Source organism: Moschus berezovskii, chromosome 15 (genome assembly GCF_049115385.1).
Source record: "Moschus berezovskii isolate FMDL1 chromosome 15, NW_MosBer_1.0, whole genome shotgun sequence".
Taxonomy (NCBI): domain Eukaryota; kingdom Metazoa; phylum Chordata; class Mammalia; order Artiodactyla; family Moschidae; genus Moschus; species Moschus berezovskii.
In genome coordinates, this window is record NC_142474.1 from 63,432,237 (window position 1) to 63,453,713 (window position 21,477).

Below are 21,477 nucleotides of genomic sequence, written 5' to 3' on the forward strand. Positions count from 1 at the left end.
GGATTTGGTGATGGACAGCGAGGCCTGGTGTGCTGTGATTCACGGGTTCGCAAAGAGTTTGACACAACTGAGCGATTGAAGTGAACTAAACTGAACTGAATGTCAAAAGCGTTACAGACTAGAGCTTTGTCCAAAATATAAAAGGTGCATTTAAACAAGTAAAATTATACTCACTCTATCTACTGACCTATCTTCATTTTACAAATTTCAGACTTGGTCATAATTTCAGAATATATGGCTTGTCACTCAAGAATCATAGGTTCCTGATCCTCGCTTTCAAGCTTAAAATCTTGGATTAAATTAAGCCTTACTATTAAATCAGATCAACTTTATATGGCTTTGTATGCCCCTCTAGGGCTTCCCTTGTGGCTCAGCTGGTAAAGAATCCGTCTGCAATGTAGAAGACCTAGGTTTGATCCCTGGGTTGGGAAGATCCCCTGGAGAAGGAAAAGGCTACCACTCTGGTATTCTGGCCTGGAGAATTCCATGGACTGTATAGTCCATGGGGTCGCAAAGAGTTGGACACGACTGAGCAACTTTCACTCATCCATGGCCCTCTAAGGATTATAGTGGAGTTGAAGGCAACGGCAAGCTACTCCTGTACTCTTGCCTAGAAAATCCCATGGATGGAGGAGCCTGGTAGGCTGCAGTCCGTGGGGTCGCTAAGGGTCGACTGAGCGACTTCACTTGCACTTTCACACATTGGAGGAGGAAATGGCAACCCACTCCAGTGTTCTTGCCTGGAGAATCCCAGGGATGGGGGAGCCTGGTGGGCTTCCCTCTATGGGATCACACAGAGTCGGACACGACTGAAGTGACTTAGCAGCAGCAGCAGCATGTTACTTCAGGGCTAGATACTGAGGGGGTAAGTAAGTAAAAGTCATACTCAGTCAAAATATGCTTCAATTCCCTTAGTTACAGCCCTCTCAGGAGCCTGACATTCTGTTTTTCCTTCAGTATCAGAACAGGCTATGGAGTGTGAGGTTCTTGGTGATGAAGTTGTTGGCTTGCTTCTTTGGACCACATGATAATGAAAAATACCCACTTTGTCTTTAAACACTAGAGTCCCACTCAATGCAGCAAAGGTACCTGCGTTAAGGGGTACAAAGGACCAGGATCAAAGGACAAAGATATATTCAAGTCACCCTGGTGCTGTTTTTTTAGAAGCATAAGATTACTGACTGGTGAAAGGTGAGATCAACTGCACAATTTAAATTTGTTCTCTCCACTCCCCTTTTTCTCCCAAACATAGGCAATTTAATTTCTGTAAGCTCAATGAAAATACGAGAAGAATTCTCTTTTAAAAAATTAGATGTGCTTTTATTTATTGTTGTTGTTGTTGTTTAGTCTCTCAGCCATATTTGACTCTTTTGGGACTTCATGAACTATAGCCCACGAGGCTCAGGTGTCCATGGGATTTCCCAGGTAAGAATACTGGAGTGGGATGCATTTCCTACTCCAGCGGATGTGTGTTTATATTCTTAATTAAGTTAGGTTGATAATATATTTCATATAGTTAATGAATTACTAGCCAATATGTCTGACTTTATGTATTTTCAAAATTTTTGAAACGTATTAATGTGATTCTTCCTATTTCTCTTTTTGTTACTGCAAAGAAATCCAATTCATTTAGTGGAAAATAACAGGCAGTGCCAGAAGATGCTCAGGGAGATGCAGTAGACATAATAGGTAAAAAAAAAAAAAAAAAAAAGTAGAGAAGAGTTATTCAGAAACATCTCTCCCTTATCTCATATTTTTTCTTAAGTAAATATGTTATAGTATTCTTCTGTAGATCCATGTCTTTACCATTAGGAGAGGTTTGCCTATTTTATTTATTCTTTTGATGGGTAGAATCTTAGAATATATTTATTACCAAATTTTTAACAGTATCAGTCTTAAGACTTTGACTGGAACGAAGTAATTATAAGGTGGAAAATTCTTTTAAAGTGAGGCACCAAGAGACTAACTCCTCAGTGTTCAGAGTGCTTAATGATAAATGTTGACATTTTATGCTGGGCATCCCCATAATTCTTTCTATAGTCATGTGGTCGACACTGACAAAGCCAATGGGGAGAAATGGCCAAAGTGAGCAATTAGAATTCCCAGTAAAGTGGAAATTTCTGGCCTCAATTATCTCATAGTTCAGTCCAGCCTGTATGAATTGGAATCCTTTATTAGGTCCAGTGCTGTGTTGGGTGCTGTGGGAGACATGAAAATGAGTAAGACTAAGATGGCATTTCTACCCTTTAAAGAATTTATGTTCTTTTACGTCCCCTTTGTTGCTTCCTCCTTTTGTCATCAACTTCATGTGGGAAAATTCAAATCACAGGAAAGAGTATATAATGAAAAGCAATACTCATTCTCCTCCTGTCCCTGTTCATTATCATTTCCCTGGAGACAAATATCAGCCTTTTAGATATTTTCTCGGAGATATTCTCTGTCTAAATAAACAGACATGCATACAAATACTTTAAATAATTTTATGTAATGGAAAATCAGCATCATACCTCATTATGCCAAGCCATAGGCTGGTTCCTGGGATGTCTTCTATTTTCAATTTATATTCTCTACAAAACTGATCTCATTCAGTCCACTGAATTTAAATGCTATCTATATGATAATAGCTCTCCAATCTGAGCTTCTAGCCATAACCTTTTCCTGGAATTTTTGGCTCATATATCCCTACCCACCCAGTATTTCTACCTGGAAGTCTGACAGGCACCTTAAACTTAAAGACTTTATTTATTAAAGAGTTTACCCCAACCAAACTCTTTACTTCTCCCTACCCTAGCCTCTATCTCGTATGCCATCTTGCCTATCTCAAAAAGTGAGGACCAGTATCCATCAAACTGGTCAAACAAAAATTTAGGAAGTATCCTGGATTCATATAATTTTCTTTGCCTTCATTTCTAATCCATTACAAAGTAATCTGTCTCCCTTTGAAACTCTCTTTCCTTTCACTTTGGTGTAGCTGGTTCCCAGTTGTTTTGTTGGTGCTGTTCAGTCACTAAGTTGTGTCCGACTCTTTGGGACTCCATGGTCTGCAGCCCGCCAGGCTCCTCTGCCCTTCACTATTTACTGGAGTTTGCTCAAATTCATGCCCACTGAGTCTGTGATCTGTCTAACCACCTCATCCTCTGTCATGCCCTCCTCCTCCTGCCCTCAATCTTTCGCAGTTGTTTAGAGTTAAGTTTAACTGTCACTTTTCCCAAGAAGCCTTACCTGGCCACTCAGTCCAGAACAAGTACCAGCTCTCTAAACTTGACAGACCACTCATCATCAACTGACTTTTTAATTTAATTATCAATTCATTTATTTTCTAGCTTATTATGCTAAACTCTAAGCTGCATGAGAACTTTGCCTTGATTGATGCCTCACTAGTTTTCTAACTACCTCAGTGCTTAGACTAACAGTTGCTGTTTAGATCAATGCGGAAAGCAGTCAATACATTTTTAAGTAAATGAATGAGTAAATAACTACTTTACGAGCCAAAATATATTGACTCTGTCAAAATGTTTGTAACATCCATAACAGCATATGGAAAAATTAGAATGAACTTTTTGACCAAACCAATATTTTCAGTTAAAAACTAAACATTTGGAAGGTGATGGCTGATGAAACCAAGGTCTCTTCACAAAGACAATGTTACTTAGCATGAAACCAACATGTACACTCCTGTTATTCTTATCAGTTTTGCTAAATTTAACCTTCTGATGTCCTGTTTATTTCTTTTGGCCTAGCACTCACCACTACTAACTTTATTTCCTGCATATCTCTTTGCTTAAACTCTATCTTGCTTACTAAACATGTACGCTCTATGAGAGAAGTAATTTTCTCTCATTTACTATTGACTTCACAATCTAGGTTAGTAACTTAAACATGAGATACTAAAATTTTTTTGTTGAATAAATGAAGATAAAAGGTACGGGTGAAAGTGGTTGATTCAGGTCCTCTCAGCTTTCAGAGAAGAAATAAAAACAATAATGACCACCTATCCCAAGAAAATTTTTTCAGTGGGCCATACTGAGTGGCTTACAGCATCTTAGTTGCCAGAACAGAGATTGAACCGAGGCCCAAGGCAGAGAAAGCATTGGGTTTTAACCACCGGGGAATTCCTCTGAGAAAACATTTTTGATCATCGATCTCATTAAATGTTCCTATAACTCAAATTCCTTTCGATCTTGGATAAGCCATTATGAACATTTTGCCTTGGTTTGGGTTTGTTGAAAAATGGGAGTTAAGGGAAATAAATAAACCAATTAAAATTATCTTATCTTTTTAGAGGAAGCCCAACTTGAGAATTCAGTAATTGCCACCAACTGATTATCATTCAGGGATAAGAAAGCACAAAGGGAAAGGTAAGAAGCATGGAAGAAAAGAGTCTGAGAGGCAATTTTCATGCTCCTTAGGATAAGATGTCTCTTGTTTTATTGAATTTGTTAACAAAAGCTCTAAAGTCTAGGGAAATGCTACTGGGCAGCAAAAGTGAAGTTTTGATGCTCACAGGCCTAAGGAGAAATTAATAAAATGCAGTGGGGAAATTAAGTTGAACAAAAGTGCAATGAGCCATAGTTAAACCAATTAATTAAGCAGGTCTTGATATGTATATAACTGAGTTGCTGATGAATGAAAAATAAATCCAAGATTTTAAACTGGTCTTTGGTATGCAACCAAACACCAAATGGTAACATGCAGAAAACTTGAAGTTTTCTTTAATACTCTTCTGTGACAAATTCCTTCCTCATTCATATGCATCATCACTTTTCTCTTCCTATTAATCTTAAAAAAACCCTATGGTTTCAGTAATACTTAAAAGTCATGCTTTGCTTGATTCTTCTGCATTCTTTTCATGTTAACCTCAAAACCATGTAATTTTCTGGCACCCTCAATTACAGAAATATTCTTTTTCCCATAGTATGTCAACTGTTTATCAGGAAGTGGTTAACATTAAGTAGCTTAGTACACCTGTGGCCTGCTCTATGTGAGGCAGAAGAGGTGAGACATCAAAATGGCAGGCTGGAGCCAATGCAACACTGTAAAACAATTATCCTCCAATTAAACAAACAAACAAACAAAAACTGCCCAGAAGGCCAGAAGTCACACAGATTGAGTTTCAGTTCCAAACTCATCACTGAAGAGCTCTGAGATCTTACACAAAAGACTTAGCTCCTGGAAGCCTCGGTTTCCTCAACTATAAAAATGTATTATGAATTAAATATCTTTGGAAATTCCTTGGAACGATATATGTCAGAAAAACTTCTCAATAAAATGGGAGCATTAACAGTATAAAGAGGTTTGTGACCTGTGGATGCATTTTAATAGTCAAAATTGCTTGCTTGGAACCCTAAACATATATTTCCATCAAAAATGTTTTTAAAAAATAATGAAATGGTTAGTGGAAGGTAGATATCTAGACTAGTGTCTTAAACATTTGTTTATAATATCATTACTTTAGTCGAGAATTGTCCTAATAGTTCTCTAGGTGAGGTGGCTAGATTGTCCTGGTTTTCTGTCAGTGTTTCTGGTTTCAGCACTAAATGTCCTTCATCCTGTGAGACGTTTAATTCCCAGACAAACTGACTCAAGATTCCTTCATTTGGAACCTAACTATCAGTCAATCACTCATTCATGTTTCTGCAGTAGCAGGTACATCCTTAGGCTGTGGAGATATGGAGACAATTCACTTTTAATACACTAAGAGCCTAGCAGAGGAGACCAATAAGACACAAATGTCCATAAGCCCTGAGCAAGATGCTAAACATAGAGGTTGGGACAGAATGCCAGGAACCACAGGCTTCCTGGGTGGCTCAATGGTGAAGAATCCTCCTGCCAATGCAGAAGACTCAGGAGATAAATGTTTGATCCTTGGGTCAGGAAGTTCCCCTTGGAGAAGGAAATGGCAACCAATTCCAGTATTCTTGCCTGGGAGATCCCATGGACAGGGGAATCTGGGGGGGCTACAGTCCATGGGATTGCAAAGAGTAGAACATGATTGAACAACTGAGCACAGATGTACCCATTCCAGGAGCCATAGCGTTTGGGCACCTTAAACAGACTCAGATTAAGGAAAGTTGGTGAACACTAAACTGGAACTTGAATTAAGTTCACACACCAAATCAAAATCTTCTACTTCATTCTTCTGGGCATATTTCATGTTTTAGTTCAGTAATTACTTAAATATATATATTAAAATGCCATATCTTTAGATTCATTTTGGTCATCATCTAAATGGATTTTGACTAACTTCTGATCTGCACATAATTTCTATCCATTGTCAGCAATATCTTAATCTAAAGGATTATAAATCCTTAATTTCATAGCAGTTCTTCCCACTCTGGAGAGACAGTCAAGAATCTACTTTTAAGAACATGAATAGCCTGCTTGATTTTGCATTATTTGCAATTCATTGCACAAAGGAAATTATTGGAACAACATGTTACATTGAAAACAAAGCAACAGTTACAGTAAATACTACTACTCTGTCTATGATATTATAGTGGTTGTCCTAAAGTCAGCAAGTTACACATATTTCCAAAAGCTTGTTATCAAGGAATTGGAATTCTATTCTTTAAGCTTCAGTAACTTCTAAAGTCTTCCTGAACATGCCTCTATCATCACAGCAAAGGCTACAGTAAGATGATAAGACACCGGCTTCTTATAAAACAGAAAGCTCTGGTGGAACATGTATGAATCTGAAGACTCAGTTCTCCTCCTGGAGCAAGAAGCAGATTTTTCATGAACTCTGAAGGTGAGAGGGGACTTATTCTCAGACACACTGGAAGTTCCATGGTGGGCAGTGAAGTGAAAGTGCAAGTCACTCAGTCATGTCTGACCCGTGCGGCCTCATGGACTGTAGCCCGCCCGACTCCTCTTCCTCTGTCCATGGAATTTTCCAGGCAAGAATACTGGAGTGGGTGATCTATATGACCCACTGCTGCTCTCCCAGCACTTGGGACATAACTGATGCACAAAATGGTTGAGTATATAAAACACATTTAAATGTCTTCATTCTGTATTTCCAACAAATGATCATCCAGTCTCTAAAAAACCCTACAGACTAAAAAATCCTCTTTGCATTCATGAAAATTAGTAAACCTCTTTGACACCAGCAAGTGATGCAGCTTAAGTTTCAAAGTCAGTTAAAACCCAGGCACAAACCACACATTCTATTTACGTAGCACAGATCAGTTAGTGTCATCATATTCCTCAGCCTCCGACTATACCTCTAATCCTGGTTGGTAACCTCTGAGATATTTATAGGAATTTGCTAAGAATGTTCATGTGATTAAGCATAAAACATCCTTGTTACTGTGAACATATATCATATCATGATTTCTGAAGACTATGAACCAATAGCATCAATTTATAGATTCATCCATCACCATCATCAGTCTTAAGCCCCATCATGATTAGAAGGAGGTCGGATAATTATCGTATGGACTACAAAGATTCCTAGTCATTTTGAGCAAACATAGAAAAATATGACAATTCCCTCATCTGAGCATTTTGGTGGTTTTATTTTTTAACACGTGTATATTTGTTCATGTATACCCAGTCAACACACCTCACACATTCAAAACTCAATGGAAGAGTACAAGCAACAAGTCTTCACAAAGTTTTTAAAGGTTATGCATTATTCTCTTTTACCTTTGAAGTTTGCTACACCAACTGCAGTTGAAGCCAATCTGAGAGGATACACAGGGGCCGCAACCATTGAACTGGAGACACGCTAGGAAACAGGAGATAATGGATGTATCAAGACTAATTGGCAGCATGAAGGGGAAGGGAAAAAAAAAGATAACGCCACTAAAATTGAAATCACCCACACATCCCCGTATATACGCAGGATCCAGAGACCCATGCATAAATAGACCAGATCATCAAACTTGCAAATTGTTTTCCCACCCAGTTTTGTTTACACGTTAACTTACTAGGCAATGGGGTCATCTCCACAGCTGAAATATTGGTAATTTTTGACATCTGTAGTTCCACTCGGTGGTATTCATAAATTGTTCTTCTTCGAACATCTGGAAAAACAAAAAATAGAAAAAAAATTCCCTTTCAACATTTTTTCACTTATAAAAAAACTGCACTTTAATAGTGAATGTAGAGTTACATGCTTTTCACCTGATGGGTCTTTAAAATAAAAAATTTAAATAATCAAAGCCTGTAAAAAGATTGAGTATCGAAATCTGAAACTCAGTGCCCATGTACCAGAAGTCTTTTCATCAGGAAATTGAAAATGTTGATTAGGGTCTCAGATTTCTCACTTATTTAACAGGATTCAAATACATTTTTAAATCCAGTGTATACTTAAGATAATTTCTTGATAGATTTATATGTTTTGAAAGAACTTGACATATGAAATCAAGAAGGTAAGATAATCCCACTTCTCTGAAGCTAAAGTGAGTCCTTTAGGAATGGGTAGCAATCAAAATTTTTTCATAGCATAAATACACCTGGTTTAGCTAGAATAAGAGTCTGTTTTAAAGGTTTTAGGGTAAGTTTTTTTAATAAAATTGAAGACAGAACTTAAAATCATTAAAAAATCGATATTGCTATTTATTAAATATACAGTATCATATCCAATGAAGGTTAATAATTAGCACTTATATTGCATGTAGGACTTTATAATAATTCATCAGCAAATCCAGCTATGTTCCTAAAGAATAGGATAGCTGAAAACTTTGAGAAGAACTTATAAGTAAAAACAGATAAATACAGCAAGTGTATTTTATACCAAAACGAGACACTGATGATACGTATTCAAGATCTACTTTAAAAAAAGACCTGAGCCTTATACTTATTAGCTTGCCTGACTTTGGTAAGTATAAATAGAAATGTAATATTATCAGCATTTTACCTAGCTCTTGAAATGCTTACAATAACAGGAATGCATTTCTTGATACGATGATGCCTATCAGGAATTATTTGACAAGCTATAAATTATACTTAAAGCATTGATTTTAGGAAGTCACATGTCACAGTGTTAATAACAGATTCACGCAGTTGAACAGTCTGGTTCAAATCCCAGTGTAGTTACTAGGCATGTCATGACCTTGGGCTCTTGTTATCCTTTCTGTCCTTCACTTTTCTCATCTATAAAATAGAGATAATAGTACCTATATCACAGAGCTGTTTTGAGGATTAAGATGAGATAGGAAATGAAAATTGCTTAGTATAATCCCTTTCACACAGTAAGTGTTCAGAAAATGTCAGACATAATTTTTGTCTAATTTTAGTATGGCAACCATAGATCATACTGCATGCAATGATCTAATTTCTATAGATTTAGGCCCTGAAACTAGGCTTCTAGGATTTGTCTCCCATTTTATATTAAGGAAGGCTAAATTTTGATTGAAGTCAACAGACCTAACAATGATGTCCTGTAGGACATGAAGCAGGAGTGTGGTAACTCAGAAGACAGAAAGCTGTCCATTAGTAACAATGATCAGTAAATATAGATATCCGCACATCTGGGAGGGAAGTCAAATATTTACTCACAACCTACACATACTTCCTTTTCTCTCCACGCATATTCTTTCACCCACTTCTGATTATTCTCCATGAAGTTCTACAGCAGAAGAGGAAGGGGGAGGGAGTGGCCCAAAATGAACTCTGTGGGGGCTGGGGATGCATCTAGAGCCCTTCACCGAATACATCTTCAGGTTTCTCAGATTAGGAAACACTGCTTAGAAATCCAATTCACATCTCTTTGGTATAAATGAAAGATGCACATATAATTTTCAAGTGAAATTTTATCCAACATTAGAGAAAATGCTAATTTCACAGTATTTAGTAAGGTGTCTTGATGTACATGAATCATGTCTTCTCTCTTTCTTTCTAATTTTTAAGGCATATGAAACCATCACTCAGCTTCTGCCTAAATGGTATACATTCCTATATACTGGTTTCCTATACATTTTGCTAAACAATTTAGTTCTCAGAAATAAATAAATAACATGGACTTGCCATGGGATCACTGTGATGGGGCTTTTTGATCCTTCTTCATCCTAAAATTTGCATAGTATCTATCATATTAGTAGGTGCTTAAATACTAGTTTTCTTTTAATTTCATACTATACTTTGAAAAGCTCAAACAATGGGCATGACAGTGAAGCCTTTGGGAGTTTATTATTGATGAAGCAGATGGGGTAAGGGGAAGGAGTGACCTTTTTTTGCCATGCTAGTTCTATCACCTGCTCAGACACCTCCAACAATTGGGAGGAGATGAATCTAACAAAACCAAAATCAATGAGTTCTGTCTGATGACCTGCCAATTAATGACAGCTTCCAACTAGTCATTTCTGTTGTATTTCAGACATTGCCCTGTCAAAAACAAGTAATTAGGAATGTATTTACTGGTAGCTCCTGTCAATGCTAGAAGCTTTCATTTGATTCCAGAAATATACTTTACTCATGTGTCTTCTTAGGAAGCTAGCCAAAATAGTGATGAACCAAACATTCCGTCTTGTTGTGATGCAGCTTCAACCATTTTATTACAACTTTACAAAACCAAGATCAACTATAATAGCCATGAAGGGCTTTACATTTTTTTTTTAATGAAATGAAATAAATCTCTGAGCAGCTAACACATAGAGAATAAAATTCAATAATCAAAATCTTAAGGCAATATGATTCAAAGCATAACCACTGAATTGCACTTTTTTAGATATTTTAAACAATATCAGCAGGAGGGACTGAGTGATCATATGGAAGCACCAGGAATTCTCTCCAATCAATATCCATTCTAGCTCAAATGGAAACAGTTTAATGAGTACCCTGTGGCATGATTAGTGATAATCTAGTTTATTTGTCTGCTTGAAAACTAACATTCACAGAGAGAATGTATGAGTTATTTCCTAAACTTCCTAAACTGTCTGATTCTTATATTTATGTAAATATTTTAATATCTTGTCTGAATTGTCAAGTAAATGATTAGCTAACATGTCTTATCTATGTGTTGCAATGCTTAATGACTGGTCCAAAATGATTATTTCTTATTTCCTTTTCTAGTTCCAACTGAGCCCAGCATACAGCACCATTTAGTGAGAGTACTCTTCAATGCAAATAGCGTGTATTGCAAAACTCAGTGACAAGTTCATTCCCAACAAAAAGACTCAGGAAAAAAAGAGACTCTTGAGTAAAAAAGTGCACTATTACAGAAGTCATAAGCTTCCCACACAAAAATCCAATGCAGGAAAAGAATTAGCCAGTTGGAGCTGTGAAATAAAGCATCTACAATAGAAGATACTTCTGCCTCGAACATTTAAAAATACTTATTTATTCGTATTTATTTAGCTGCACTAGGTCTTAGGGGCATGTGAATACTTAGTTGCAGCATAAGGATCTAGTTCCCTGACCAGAGATAGAACTTAGGCCCCTGGCACTGGGAGCACAGAGTCCTAGTCACTGGACCACCAAGGAAATCCCTTCCTCAAATGGTTTAAAATTCTCTCTGTAGTTCTAATTCTATTAAGCAATAATATAAGTTAGCACTGGACAAGGCAACATAAAACTTAGGTGACCATGAAGTGCTAATCTGAACCTCTAAGATTTTCCTCTTATTATCCTTTTGTGTTCATAAAAATTCTAAAAAAAAATTCAATTCTGTCAAAACTAATCAGTGATTTCTAATATCTAAAAAATTCTTGTTTTTTGCTTCTTTTGAAAAATCAAGCTCAATCAAATAGGGTATGTGAGAACCATACGTATTAAAGCAATAAATTATCACTTTGCGTAATGCTTTCTATCTTTGAAGAGTTTTATGAGCGGTGGCTTGATGGGGAAAATGTCATGATTTCTATTTCTGCTTCTTTTTGTTGAGCCTGGAGTGAGCTAGTGTGTACTTGACAACGGAGTGCCTAATGAAGCTGTGCGGTAAAGAGAAGCAATTTTATCTTCTGTAAAAATGAATAATTTTGAAGTGTTTTTCATTTTGAGGAGAGACAAGGTAAGATGACACAATTTACTGAAGGGTTTGTAGATCGATCTGTCATTAAATGAATCAAAAAGTCCTGATAACTTTGAAAATAATAGATGAGGCTCAGTTCTTCTGAAAAAGCTTTAATTGGAGTGTATAAAAATTAAGGAAAAATACTGTCAACGTGTTCTTTCATACTAAGTAATTATAATAGATGTGCCCTACTACCAAGTCCAAAATGATACACACTTTTTTCATGGGCAAAATCAGTTAAAGTGGAATGCTTAAATTTGAAAATGTAACACTGAATCATTTCTAAAATCCTAAAGCCTTTCAAAAGGCAAAGAAGAAGTAAAAAGCAGGTTAATATAAATATCATACTTGAAATTTAATGTTTTATTTCAACATGTATATATGGTTCATTGTCACTCTATTCAATATGGTAACCATGAGTCATACATAACTCTTACAATTGAAATTAATTTAATCCAATTAAAAATTCAATTCCCCAGTCTCATGAGTCACATTTCAAGTGCATGGTAGTCACATATGGCTAGTAAGTCCATACTGGACAATTCAGGTTTAAAACATTTCAATAGCACAGAAAGTTCTATTGAACAGTACTGGTCTATGCTACTATTTTTTTTTTTTTTAGAATTAAAGCTTAAGGTATTTTGTATAATAAAAGTGCATCTCTGTTTCTGTTTAAGTTACATTTTTTTTTTTAGTCTGTGCACATAATTTTGATCAAGTTCTTAGAAAAACTGCTGCCTATTGTGTAAGTTCACAAGGAAACCATGTATGGTAAACTATATACATTGTTCATTAAAGAGTTCCCTAAATCTCTAAGTATTTTTAAAATATATTTGCTTCCCAAATTATTTTTGAAAATGCTGTTTCTTATTGAGCTGTGAATAATAATAACCAACAAAGTGAAGGCACAAACAGTGTCCGTATATTTAAAATAGTAGATGCTAATGAGAAAGGGATTGGTGTTAAGAAAGAGTCAGTTGATGTATGTTGGTGGGAAGAAAAAAGTTGAGTATTCTAAGGGATTCAAAAGTTGTCATTATTTTAACTTGTAGTAGAACACTTTCAAGTTAGGTCAGCTGCTTTCCAGATGAGCTCTTAGTACAGGAATTCTATATGCAGGTGTAACTTTGTCGTTCCTGAAAGATGATGCTGTGAAAGTGCTGCACTCAATATGCCAGCAAATTTGGAAAACTCAGCAATGGCCACAGGACTGGAAAAGGTCAGTCTTCATTCCAATCCCAAAGAAAGGCAATGCCAAAGAATGCTCAAACTACTGCACAATTGCACTCATCTCACACGCTAGTAAAGTCATGCTCAAAATTCTCCAAGCTAGGCTTCAGCAATATGTGAATCGTGAACTTCCAAATGTTCAGGCAGGTTTTAGAAAAGGCAGAGGCACCAGAGATCAAATTGCCAACATCTGCTGGATTATGGAGAAAGCAAGAGAGTTCCAGAAAAACATCTATTTCTGCTTCATTGACTATGCCAAGGCCTTTGACTGTGTGGATCACAATAAACTGTGGAACATTCTGAAAGAGATGGGAATACCAGACTACCTGACCTGCCTCTTGAGAAACCTGTATGAAGGTCAGGAAGCAACAGTTAGAACTTGACATGGAACAACAGACTGGTTCCAAATAGGAAAAGGAGTGCGTCAAGGTTGTATATTGTCACCCTGCTTATTTAACTTATATGCAGAGTACGTCATGAGGAACGCTGGGCTGGAAGAAGCACAAGCTGGAATCAAGATTGCCGGGAGAAATATCAATAACCTCAGATATGCAGATGACACCACCCTTATGGCTGAAAGTGAAGAGGAACTCAAAAGCCTCTTGATGAAAGTGAAACAGGAGAGTGAAAAGGTTGGCTTGAAGCTCAACATTCAGAAAACAAAGATCATGGCATCTGGTCCCATCACTTCATGGGAAATAGATGGGGAAACAGTGGAAACAGTGTCAGACTTTATTTTTTTGGGCTCCAAAATCACTGCAGATGCTGATTGCAGCCATGAAATTAAAAGATGCTTACTCCTTGGAAGGAAAGTTATGACCAGCCTAGATAGCATATTAAAAAGCAGAGACATTACTTTGCCAACCAAGGTCTGTCTAGTCAAGGCTATGGTTTTTCCAGTGGTCATGTATGGATGTGAGAGTTGGACTGTGAAGAAAGCTGATCGCCAAAGAATTGATGCTTTTGAACTGTGGTGCTAGAGAAGACTCTTGAGAGTCCCTTGGACTGCAAGGAGATCCAACCAGTCCATTCTAAAGGAGATCAGTCCTGGCTGTTCATTGGAAGGACTGATGCTAAAGCTGAAACTCCAATACTTTGGCCACCTCATGCGACGAGTTGACTCACTGGAAAAGACTCTGATGCTGGGAGCGATTGGGGGCAGGAGGAGATGGGGACGACAGAGAATGAGATGGCTGGATGGCATCACCGACTCGATGGACATGAGTTTGAGTGAACTCCGGGAGTTGGTGATGGACAGGGAGGCCTTTCGTGTTGTGGTTCATGGGGTTGCTAAGAGTCGGACACGACTGAGCGACTGAACTGAACTGAACTGAACTTTGTCGTTACTGAAATGACATAGCTTTGAATTTCCAAATAAGCCAACCATGGAGACGTGAGTAGATTTTCTGCATTTCTTGCTGGAAATGTTATGCTCATTAAGCTCAGAAGGTGAAGGAAAAGGTTAGGGATGATGGGGAAAGTCAGCACTCTGGAGACTGAAATTCAAAATGTTAAATGGGAGGAGAGAAATAAACAAGTATGAACAGTATCAGTGAGGACTGTCCATTTATCCAAGAAGACCTCTACACACTGTGTAAAAGAATCTGGAGGGACATAAGCTGAGACTGAGAAACAATTATTCAGTACAGCTACTTAGCAAGATTACACATTACACATGATCTATGACTGGATGACAACGTTAGAACTTTATGGAAATCACAAGAATATTAGAGCAACAATGAAATACCATGTTCTACATACCAAATCTGTGAAGTTTAAAAAATGAATAGTGTCTGAGAGCATTTGGGGAAAAAGGGTATGTAATATGATGCTGCCGGGGGAGTAAATTGTTACAGCCTTTATAGAAAACAATCTGACAATGTACAAAAAAATCCATTAACATTTAATGGGTGCATATTCACTTTTTATGAATTAGATATGGGTAAACATTTAAAAAGAGGATGTTCAGTACTGTTGTTTTACTGATAATTAACATGAAAGCAACCTACATGACAAACCGCTACAGAAACAAATTATATAAATTATGAAACAAAGGAATTTGTTGTAGCTATTGATGACCACGTTTAGACAGGTATTTAGCAGTGTAGAAAAAAAAATGTTGTATATAAGAAAAATAGGTGCTAAACATATTTACAGGATAATACCAATTTTCTTCCTGTGTGTGTGTTTGTATACTCTATAAACAAAATACTGGATGATGATACAAGGAAATATTGACAGTTATCTCTCTGTAGTAGATTTATGGGCACTTCAATTTCCTTCTTTGGGTTTTCCATTATTTTAAAAATTCCCTTGAATTAATATGGACTGTGCTCATAATCCCAAGTATGTTTTTACCGCATATTTCTGTAATTTATAAACAAGTTCATTACATGTAGACCTATTTTTCACATCTGTTCCCTTGGAGACTGAACTGACTTACCTCTGTGGTTTTTATTCTGTTTCTAAAGTTCTATAAAATATTTTATGAAAAACAGAAGGTAATGCAGAACTATACAACAGACAGACACAACAATAGGTTAACAAACAGATGATGCATAATCAGAAAGAATGAGTCTCAGAGAGTGTCAAAGTGTCCTTGAGTGGAAATTCCCTGTGGCCTCACTCTCCAGGGCACTGGATCTGGGTGTGGACACCTCAGTCAGCACTGCTGCTGCTGCTGCTAATTCACTTCAGTCGTGTCTGACTCTGTGCGACCCCATAGACAGAAGCCCACCAGGCTCCCCCATCCCTGGGATTCTCCAGGCAAGAACACTGGAGTGGGTTGCCATTTCCTTCTCCAATGCATGAAAGTGAAAAGTGAAAGTGAAGTCGCTCAGTCGTGTCCGACCCTTAGCGACCCCACGGACTGCAGCCTACCAGGCTCCTCCATCCATGGGATTTTCTAGGCAAGAGTACTGGAGTGGCTTGCCATTGCTTCAGCACTACTGTCTTTTTAAAGTAATAACATTGATGCTGATGAATAAACAATACATGTAAATACAAATACAGTATTCCTTTGTGCCAGGTACCACATGCTATACACACATTGTATCTTTAGATACCAAGATGGTCATTTTGCATATAAAGAAAGTTATAGAAATTAAATAAAATGTTCAAGGTCTCATGCCCAATATTCACATGACAATATCCCTTAAACTTTATGGACGTTAATTAGCTTTTATCTTTTACTTTTTTCAAATATAAGGATTAATTTCATCATAGACATTTTTCTTTTTTTTTTTTGAAGGAGGAAAGGAATTTCCCTTGTAACCTCAGAACTGTATACTAACTTACTGACAATGTCTGCATTCCCTTTGATATTTTAAACTATCAGACCACCTAATCTTTTTTGAAAGATAAAGTCTATTTTAATAAGCCATACTGAAAGTTATAAGGAAAACATTTATTATTTGTAAGCCTTTAAAAACTGAAAAGAAATTGTTTTGTTGTTAATGTTATGATGAAAGGGAGGTGAATCTTCATAATAAACAAATTCCATTTATCTTACAGCTTTTTGAATGATTTCAGTTCAGTTCAGTTGCTCAGTTGTGTCCGACTCTCTGCAACCCCATGAATCACAGCACACCAGGCCTCCCTGTCCATCACCAACTCCCAGAGTTCACTCAAACTCATGTCCATCGAGTCGGTGATGCCATCCAGCCATCTCATTCTCTGTCGTCCCCTTCTCCTCCCGCCCCCAATCCCTCCCAGCATCAGAGTCTTTTCCAGTGAGTCAACTCGTCGCATGAGGTGGCCAAAGTACTGGAGTTTCAGCTTTAGCATCAGTCCTTCCAATGAACAGCCAGGACTGATCTCCTTTAGAATGGACTGGTTGGATCTCCTTGCAGTCCAAGGGACTCTCAAGAGTCTTCTCCAACACCACAGTTCAAAAGCATCAATTCTTCAGCGATCAGCTTTCTTCACAGTCCAACTCTCACATCCATACATGACCACTGGAAAAACCATAGCCTTGACTAGACGGATCTTTGTTGGCAAACCTTTACCAAATCTGATAAGAATGGTATAGTAACTGTGGGTCCACTGGGAAGAATTATTCTCATGGTTGTCATACTTTCCCATGTGTCATGGCTAGATTAAGCCAAGGATCTAGATTCTTTAACCCATGTAACTAAAATGATTGTGTGTTAGTTACTTGCTCAGTCATGTCCGACTCTTTGCAACCCCATTGACTGTGGCCCACCAGGCCCCTCTGTCCATGGGATTCTCCGGGCAAGAACACTGGAGTGGGTTGCCATTTCCTTCTCCAAAAGGAACTATAGTAAGAAAGAAAGTGAAGTCACTCAGTCATGTCTGACTCTTTGCGACCCCATGGTATGTAGCCTACCAGGCTCCTCCATCCATGAAATTTTCCAGGCAGGAGTACTGGAGTGGGTTGCCATTTCCTTCTCCAACCAAAATGATTAAAAGAACAGAAAATCGATCTTATGAGAATGAGGTCCTGTGTTATAATGCACCTTGGAATACAGAAGAAATAAAACCACCCATTACTGAAGATAACGATAATTTTTCCCTAAATTCACTCAGGAGAAGAAAAAGGGCTAACAGGGATGAAAGATTTAAATTCCCTATAAGGATGACTCCTAATAAGGAAGGTTGCTAAGTAAGGGAACAGAATCTTGAAAAGAACTTAAATAAATATTTAAATATCTAAATTCTGATTGTGCAAGTAAGTAGCATATTGATCTCTAGAAATCATCTAATTCTTCAAAAAAATATTACTTGTATAACTTGCATTATGGTATTCTTGGGTTAGCCTAATCTCTGGCATAAATAAGTAAGCTACTTGTTTTTCCCCCGGCTGAGGATACAATGCAACCATGCAACCATATCTTTTACACTGAACCTCCTAACAGATACTGTTACACTTTATAAATGTAGGAACAGATTTTCAAAGAGATTAAAATTTCTCTGTTTCTCCAAAGACTTTTAAGTAGAACACATCAATTCCAATGTTCTTGCTGAAATATGGTCCCATCTAATGGCAGGGATGAGTGGACTGGAAACTCAGAACTTCTGTTCCTTCTTGGAAAATTTTCTTAAGATGACACTGAAGTCAACAGGAAATGTGAACATCACTCTGGCACAAAGCCTGCCTGAGAGAAGCTTCTCCCTGAACTCAAAGTTTGAATACTTCCTTTAGATGAATTTAGCTGACTCCCAAACTTCAGATGTAATCTGTTCTCAAAATTCAGATTAATTTTGCCAATTTATTCAATGAAATTTATATTTGAGAAGGATATTTTTCCCCTCCAAACATAAGGGTCACCCTATTACAATGTCACAAGGGATGCAAAAATTGCATTTAGGGATGCTGCTCTCTGGGGACAATTTTGTCATGTTTCAGTTCTAACAGTTTTGTTTTGAATTTGTTACTTTCCCCATATATTTTTAAGTTGATATGTCATATTTTTACTTTGATTCAATTCAATAAATTTTCTATTCCTTCTTTTTTTTTTTTTTTTTGGCCTCACCTCATGCGGGAACTTGGTTCCCTGACCAGGTGACCAGGGACTGAACTCGTGCTCCCTGCAGTGGAAGTGGGGAGTTGTAACCTCTGGACTACCAGGGAAGTCCCTTCTGACATAATACTTGAATATTAAAATACATTTGCAAAAAAAATAAATTCTTTTACTTTAGTGGATCTTCTTCTTGAAACAATATATATCAGAATATCAATGTGGACCAGGATGTCTTCTGAGGAAGCTGCAAATAAAATTCTTTCTGGGATGAAAGAAGCCACAAATAAATTAAAACTAGCGATTCTTTTACTTGAGTGATAATTGACTCAGGTCATGCTTGACTGAACACCTCTGAAAGGAAGAATGTGAGAACATTCCTTCTCACACAGGAATCAACTTGGCCTCTCCCAGGGCTTAGCCTCTTGTCTAAGAGTTCTGTCAGGATGTCTTTATGTTGCCTGCACATAAGGATATGTCTCTGCTTTGTTCACAGTACAGGTTTGTCTCTGAAAAATCTGGCTTGATTTAGCAGTTGGCTAGAATATTACCTCCCGCAAATTCTCAGTGAACAATGAGAAACAGCCATGGAAGATTCACAGTCTTCACCAAACAGAACTGCCACAAAAGAATGTCATTCTAAACTGTAATTATAAGATACCCCCTATAACATTTCCAGCCAATCCACTGCTCTGAAAAGTCTAATTTGCACTACATTTACTTTCTATATTTGAGAGATGACATAATTAAACAGATGTAGCACAAGTCAAGAACAAACAGCATATGCATGTGATAAATTAAATCTATAGCTATATTGAAATAAAAGAGGTATAAGACCTTTGAACAAAAGGGAAAGGAATTATCTAATCTTGAGATGTATTATATTGTAACCTCTTGCTTTACATGAACACATCCAGGACACAAATAATAATCACCTTTGGTACTACCATACCTAAGCAAACTCAGGGCTATTCTTTAAATAGAGAGAGATTTCAAAAAACATAAGCTTTTCAAGAAATGGCTATTTACATGATCAGAACTATTACAAATAGCAGTTACATTTTTTATTTTTAATATGATGACCAGCTGCCCAAAGTAACATATGTTTTTATTCTAAAAATATAAACTGCACTAGAAAGGCAAAAATGATTCAAACCAAAAAATTAAATATATTATGTGGTAGGTATGGCTCCATCAATATTTTTTAACGTCAATTTATACTTTTTAAAATAAGTCTTCCTTTATAGTCTCAAATAATTTTATAAGAACTTGTTAAATATAGAATGGCACAAAGCTATTCTTTTGCTGAGAAGTTTATGTAAACTAAACAAAGTCACACAGCTATCAGTCAAATAACCTGTCAGTCTTTTAAGTTCTTCTTCCTATTAATAAAAGAAATATATCTGCACAACCAAACTATTCCAAAGAATCCAAACTCTCTTGGCTTGGCTATTTAATTTCCTCCTAAATTATTAGTTCAACGCTAACAAAGAGATAGCAAATGCCAATTAGACTTATAAGCCAAACAATATAATTAACAAGCCTAAATCAACCTCCTTTCAATTTACCCCTACAGCAGACTCAGACTCTGAGATTACCATTCTTCTACATACTGGGAATTTGTTGGATCCTGTGGACAACGACAAATGCATCTGACAGGCCCACTTTCACTGGGTGATTGGTCGAACTTATCTGTGTGACCAAGACAGGAATCTGGAAAAGAAAAAACATATTGTTATGAGTTAGATTTGAATTTCATTCAGGGGTAGGGGTGGGGAATGTGATCATCCTGGTTAATGGATAAAATTAGATGATGGAGATGAAGGGACAGAGAGAGCAGGAAATAGTAAAGAAAAAGGATATAAATATCTGAAAATAACACCTGTTTAGAGCTATTTGACGGGTTAAAGTGACAAGAGGGTTCCTAGTCCTACAGATGGGGCTATGTGATGATGAAAGTAACAGATTCTCAGAGAATCAAACGGATGTTGAATGTTGAAAACTTATCACACATATAGGCACACCATGAATGCATGTAATGCTGGCTATCATTTCAGAAATACAGATTTTTTTTTGGTATCATTTGTTTTCCCTAAAGACTCTATTATATATTCATTTTCATAGTTTAAAAAAATCCTAGTTTTTGAGTGGCTTTGTAGATACAAAATGTAGAGAAAGATAACAGTGTGTTCGTAACTATAAACTATTAACATACATTTGATTATTACATTGATTAAAATTAATATTATTACATTGATTAAAATTAATATAGTTGATTAATATATAGTGATTTTGGCAATTGTTTGTTAATGGATGTCGAACTTCATTATCCTGGCTAAAACTCATATGGAAAACACATTATTATGGGTCAATTTAAGGCCATATCTCCTAAATTTAAATCTCAGTAGAACCAAAATCTGAATATTATAGACATCTATAATGCATTCATTTTTAAAAATTAGGACACACTGAGAATATATTAAACATGATACAGCAGTAGTAGGACAAATTCTTGGAGTCATTTTTTCTAGATTAAGAAAAGAATCATTAGAGGTCTGATTACTATTTTTACTACCAGTTTTATAGAGAAAAAAAGGGGAATGAACAATTCTATTCACCACTGCAATGAAAAGAATAAAATACTTAGGAATATATCTACCTAAAGAAACAAAAGACCTATATATAGAATACTATAAAATACTGGTGAAAGAAATCAAAGAGGACACTAATAGATGGAGAAATATACCGTGTTCATGGATCTGAAAAATCAATATAGCGAAAATGAGTATACTACCCGAAGCAATCTATAGA

General features: G+C 36.7%; 1 protein-coding gene across 2 annotated transcripts in view; it reads right to left on the minus strand.

The window, feature by feature from the left end:
• PLXDC2 (plexin domain containing 2) overlaps positions 1-21,477 on the minus strand; it is a 459,161-nt gene that overhangs the window by 111,399 nt on the left and 326,285 nt on the right. For both annotated transcript variants that reach the window (XM_055428176.2, XM_055428186.2), the window contains exons 7-9: positions 20,280-20,379; positions 7,932-8,027; positions 7,648-7,729 (exon numbers count right to left, since the gene is read on the minus strand). In XM_055428176.2, coding sequence (XP_055284151.1) covers positions 7,648-7,729; positions 7,932-8,027; positions 20,280-20,379 — 278 coding nt within the window. The remainder of the gene's footprint in view (positions 1-7,647; positions 7,730-7,931; positions 8,028-20,279; positions 20,380-21,477) is intronic.